The sequence below is a fragment of the Triticum aestivum genome, chromosome 4B (assembly GCF_018294505.1).
Source record: "Triticum aestivum cultivar Chinese Spring chromosome 4B, IWGSC CS RefSeq v2.1, whole genome shotgun sequence".
NCBI lineage: Eukaryota > Viridiplantae > Streptophyta > Magnoliopsida > Poales > Poaceae > Triticum > Triticum aestivum.
In genome coordinates this window covers 299,340,304-299,345,722 of record NC_057804.1, presented here as the reverse complement: position 1 = coordinate 299,345,722, position 5,419 = coordinate 299,340,304, and the positions used below count along the sequence as shown (strand labels likewise).

The 5,419-nt window shown below is 45.0% G+C and overlaps 1 protein-coding gene across 2 annotated transcripts; it reads left to right on the top strand.

Moving 5' to 3' along the window:
- The first annotated feature begins 374 nt into the window (after positions 1 to 374).
- LOC123092032 (cystathionine gamma-synthase 1, chloroplastic) lies at positions 375 to 5,128 on the top strand. 2 transcript variants are annotated; one of them, XM_044513687.1, is made up of 12 exons: positions 375 to 722; positions 792 to 855; positions 953 to 1,056; positions 1,149 to 1,222; positions 1,316 to 1,484; positions 1,823 to 1,882; positions 1,977 to 2,180; positions 2,261 to 2,347; positions 3,972 to 4,079; positions 4,177 to 4,272; positions 4,458 to 4,576; positions 4,668 to 5,128. In XM_044513687.1, exons 1-12 carry the CDS (start codon positions 474 to 476, stop codon positions 4,786 to 4,788), a joined length of 1,455 nt encoding a protein of 484 aa, XP_044369622.1. In that variant the 5' UTR covers positions 375 to 473; the 3' UTR covers positions 4,789 to 5,128. The 2 variants fall into 2 exon arrangements, with proteins under 2 accessions (XP_044369622.1, XP_044369621.1); XM_044513686.1 differs by having other exon boundaries at positions 376 to 855.
- Positions 5,129 to 5,419: the final 291 nt, after the last annotated feature.

Below are 5,419 nucleotides of genomic sequence, written 5' to 3'. Positions count from 1 at the left end.
GCGGCGCTGCCGAGTTGCCTAACCAAGAGGAAGGCGTCCCGCGCCGCCGGAGTGCCTCGAGGGAAGGGGGAGACCCCGCCGCCGCCGACGCGCGCACGGGCTTTGCCCGGCGGCGTCCGCTGATGGCGGCGAGGGAGGGGAGGGGGGGTGTGGGGTGGCGGCGGCGAGGATTAAGGATCCGCCCAGGCCGCTCGCGGGAGCGGCACGGGGGACGGGGTGCCCGCGGGGGGCTTGGATTGGAAACTCAAAACACACCATCGAAGTTTGGTTCGCAATGGCGGCAACGAACTGACCTCGCATCAGTAGCGCACTATAGGTGCTCTTTGCCAAACCATGAATGCCGTCGGCACGACTCCACTACAAATAGGCCACTCGTTATTTCGAAAGGCCACACCAGCGCCACCCAATCCACCAACCCCGACCCCTCAATTCCGTCGAGCGCCCCGCGCCGCCACTCAAACCCTAGCTCCCCAATGGCCACCGTCTCCTTCTCATCCCCGGCGTCCTTCGCCGGCGACAATAGCGGTGCCCTTACCTCCGCCACCATCCTCCGTTTCCCGCCCAACTTCGTCCGCCAGCTCAGCACCAAGGCCCGCCGCAACTGTAGCAACATAGGCGTCGCGCAGATCGTCGCCGCCGCTTGGTCCGATCGCCGCGCCGTCACCTCCCACTCCGGCGGCGGAAGCCGCGTCCGCGGCACCTCCTCCCATGCCGCGGCCGCATCCGCCGCCACCTCTGCGGCGGCGGCTGCCGAGGTTGGCGCCATTCCTAACGCCAAGCTCGCGCAGCCGTCCGCCGCCGCATTGGCCGAGCGTGCCCTGCTCGGTTCCGATGCTAGCCTCGCCGTCCACGCAGGTAACCTACTCGCTCCCTTGTTGTCCATCAGATCTAGGAGTATTTCGCGCAGCTATCCTTTTGGTTTTGACATGCTTGCTGTTTTTCTCTGCGTAAGGCGAGAGGCTTGGGAGAAGGATCGCCACAGACGCGATCACCACGCCAGTAGTGAACACCTCCGCCTACTGGTTCAGTAGCTCGCAGGAGCTGATCGATTTCAAGGTTTGAAGCCCCCTACCTTATTGCTATTCTGTGCTCTAGTTGTCAGATTTGATAAATCTGCGGTTATATTGTCAAAATTTCCTTTTTGTTAGGAGGGGAGGCATGCTAGCTTCGAATACGGGAGGTATGGGAACCCGACCACTGAGGCTTTGGAGAAGAAGATGAGGTGAAATCTAGATTCTCCTCTTTCTTGTGGATTTTTATGCCTTGTTTGTTCCATTGTATTGGTTTTCCATAATTGCTGATTTTGATGCTGCAGTGCACTGGAGAAAGCCGAGTCCACTGTCTTTGTGGCGTCAGGGATGTATGCAAGTGTCGCTATGCTCAGCACACTTGTCCCAGCAGGTGGGCACATCGTTACAACCACAGATTTGTACCGCAAGACAAGAATTTACATGGAGACTGAGCTCCCCAAGAGGGGAATTACGGTAATATGTGCTACCATTATGCCCATGTTCTTTCAGTAATATGATTAGATGCCTATGCAGTTCAGTTAGTTTTGTGAGAACCATTAGGAGAGGTTCATAGCAGCAATATACAGTACTAGCTTACAGGTGATATAGTTGCTGTTGAGTGATGTGGTATGGGACCACATTTTAGAAGCCTAATAAACTTGGAGTAGAAATGCAGCTTCATTCAAGATCCAGTATTTCAGACGTCTTTACTTGATAACCGTGATCTGCATTTTAACAACTAATCGGAGTGAATCTTTGTTGCGTTTCTGTATAATTTGTGGGTTTCTTATCTTTGTACACCTGATGCACAGATGACTGTTATTAGACCTGCTGACATGGATGCTCTCCAAGATGCACTTGATAATAATAATGTGAGTTTAATCTTTACAATTTCCTTCACCCCCTTTCTTCTCATTAACTTATTCATCCACAAGTAGACTAATTTGTTGGTTCCTTTATTTTCAGGTATCTCTATTCTTCACTGAGACTCCTACTAATCCATTTCTCAGATGCATAGATATTGAGCTTGTCTCCAATATGTGCCATAACAAGGGAGCATTGCTATGCATTGATAGCACCTTTGCGTCCCCTATCAATCAGAAAGCACTTACTTTAGGTGCTGACATAGTTGTTCATTCTGCAACGAAGTATATTGCTGGGCACAATGATGTAAGTTCATGAATAATTTTTTAGTACTCTATTTACAGATAAGATATACATTAGCTCAGTTTTTTTTTTTTGCTTTTTAGGTTATTGGAGGCTGTATCAGCGGCAGGGATGAGCTAGTCTCCAAGGTCCGCATTTATCACCATGTAGTTGGTGGTGTTCTAAACCCGGTATGTTGGATTGGCATACTTTCTATCCATCTCTCGAACGTATTTGCTTCTTTCTAGCAAGTGTCACTCTATACCAGGAGTTATATTTGGTCCTCCCCATATATTTACTAGCCTCATGCTGGGATCCTGCAAGGATCCTTAGATTAAATCAATCTGGAAGGAAAGTCCTGGACGATTCATTAGGCTTTGTTTGGTTGTTGGGCATATAACACCCAGGGGAGGAAAACCAGAGATGAATTGTACCGGCCCCACCTGAGCCCATGGAAAGCCGCAGGTCGGATAATTCCCCTGCCACCATTTGGTTGAAAACCATGGATAATCTCTCATTCACGATATCTCTAGAATTTTTTTTAAAAAAAATGAAGAGATTGTTTCAATTATGGCCCAGCAACAGGAGCGTGGGAGGGCTGCTTTGGCTTCTCCAAGCTCTTGAGGCTGTCATGTTCAAGCCATCCATGGCTGCCCCCTTGTAATCGTCGAGGCCAAGGCCGCTGACCCTGCTAGCAAGCCCCATTTGATTCTCCTCTTTTCTCACCGCCCGTCTGTACAGAATTGAATGCCAAGATTTTGCCAGTTCTGCTGAGGCGACTGGAGTGGTAACATGTGGTGATGGATTGGTACATGAGGGTGAGTGGGAGGAGGTGAACAAAGGATTTGGCCATGGATGCAGGATGGAAGCGTTACCAGCAGCGAGATCAAAAATAGAAGTGCAGGTGATTATTGTGAGAGGTAGTGTTGAGAGGCAGGGAGTTCTTTCCACGGCTTGGGAGGCACTCTTTTTAATCCGCGGGAATTGACGGGGAAGTGGAGGGATTTTCCCATATCATGTGTCGAGCAAATCGTACGTGGAAAAACCAGGAATAATTTGCCCTGGGGTGGAAGTTTCCAGTGAATGGGCTGGGATCCCCGTGGCCTCCCCTGCTGCCAAATGATGCCTTAGGGTTCTTTGATCCTGGGTTCACTTCAACCCAGCCAAAAGTGTCATGAAACAGCTGGTTCATTTCTACAATATTTTATATGATCCAAGTGGTCGACTTATTTCAAAAAAATGAACACTGTGGCTCAGATGATTTGGGGAGAACTGTAATTGAACTCTCCTACAATTTGTTGCAGTGGCAAAATATATAATATTCCATTTACACTATCTTTCAGTCCTAGATGGGACAAAAAGAAATCATTGCTGTCTAAGAGTTTGTGCTCCTGCAATATGAGGGTGCTGCATTGCTTTTCGGCGCATAGAGACATGGCACATATAGTATTGCCTCCTAATTTACTTCTAAAGGAATTATATTTAGTCTCTGAAATGTTCAACTCAATAAATCAACGAATGAGAATGTACTCCTAGAATTCTCCATTTAAATTATCTTCGTAATAATTTGTATGTATAACTAAAGGCAATGATATTTCTTTAGAAATGCATGGGTTCATTTGTAGTTATAGACTAGTAAGTTACCAAGATTCAGAAGTTTGACCTGCCAGGCATTGAACCTCTAGCTTTAGGTGCCATGCTATCCTGGTTGAAACGCAGGTTGACTAGTATGAGTAGTAAAGATATGTACTCTGTATTCTTCTGTCTAACACCTTGTTTCTAAGCTCTTAATATTTCATTGCATTGTGATGTCAGAATGCTTCCTATCTGATCCTCCGTGGCATGAAAACACTGCATCTCCGTGTTCAATGCCAGAATAGTACTGCTCTGCGGATGGCCCAGTTTTTAGAGGAACATCCAAAGGTGTGCTACTCTGTTTCTTTTAGTCCTAGACTCTAGATAACTACTGGCCATCTATGTTTTTTGTTGCTTTAACCGAAGTTTGTATTTCATATCCTAGATTGCACGTGTATACTATCCTGGCTTGCCAAGTCACCCAGAACATCACATTGCCAAGAGCCAAATGACTGGCTTTGGTGGTGTTGTCAGCTTTGAGGTAATTTGATGTCTTGGTAAAATATAGTAAAATATTACTCCTGCCGTAACTAAATATAAGATGTTTTTTGACACTGTAATTGGACTCTAAAAGCGTCTTATAAAAAAGTTACATAGGGAGTATACCAGAACACTAAGTGTGTTGACTCTATCAACAATTTAACGTATAAATTATCTTGTGTTCAGGTTGATGGGGACTTCGACTCTACTAGAAAATTCATTGATTCTGTCAAGATACCCTACCACGCCCCTTCATTTGGGGGTTGTGAGAGCATAATTGATCAGCCTGCCATCATGTCCTACTGGTATTAGCATATATTTATCTGTTGTCACATTAAGTAATTGTGCACATGATATTGTTTTAGTTTTAACTCCTGGGCTGTGATCCATAAACAGGGATTCGAAGGAGCAGAGAGACATCTATGGAATCAAGGACAACCTGATCAGGTTCAGCATCGGAGTCGAGGATTTTGAGGACCTGAAGAATGACATTGTTCAGGCCCTCAACAAGATCTAAGCATCATATGCATCACCATTACGGGAATCTATCTGGGCATATTTGCCTTGAGATCACGTGGTGAACTCTTGATATTTGATCTGCTTATTACTGCAAATAAATTGTTTTATTTGTTCCCTCTTTTTTTGAGGGGAATGTATTTCTGCTTTTTTCTTGCGATTTCAATAAAGATTGATAACCATGGCTATCATAGGATAAAAATGAAGTTAAGTAATTTTATTATATATATAATAACAGGCAACACATGGCACTTGAGATCATGTGGTGAACTCTTGATATATGATCTGCTTACTGCGAATAAATTGTTTTATTTGTTTCCTCCTTTTTTGAGGGGAATGTATTTCTGCTTTTTTTCTGGTGATTTCAATAAAGATTGATAACCATGACTATTATAGGATAAAATGAAGTCAAGTAATTTTATTATATATAATAACAGGCAACACATGGCATCACAGGGCAACCTTGATTTACTTCATTTTAATTTTGATTGTAGCACCCTTGTTATGTTCTTTGTTAGACGTTGGTAGGATGAATGCAAGCACTGATATTAGCCTAATTTTTTACTTATTATTTTGAGGCCAGCCTAAAAACACCTTTTGTTCTTGCAATGCAAACCCATTTGACCTAACTA

Excerpts from the sequence above, each read along its gene's own strand:
- LOC123092032 (XM_044513686.1), top strand. The coding sequence starts at position 474 with ATGGCCACCGTCTCCTTCTCATCCCCGGCGTCCTTCGCCGGCGACAAT. Across the intron at positions 856-952 it reads TAGCCTCGCCGTCCACGCAG|GCGAGAGGCTTGGGAGAAGG; the intron begins GTAACCTACTCG and ends TCTCTGCGTAAG. Across the intron at positions 2,348-3,971 it reads TTGGTGGTGTTCTAAACCCG|AATGCTTCCTATCTGATCCT; the intron begins GTATGTTGGATT and ends TTGTGATGTCAG.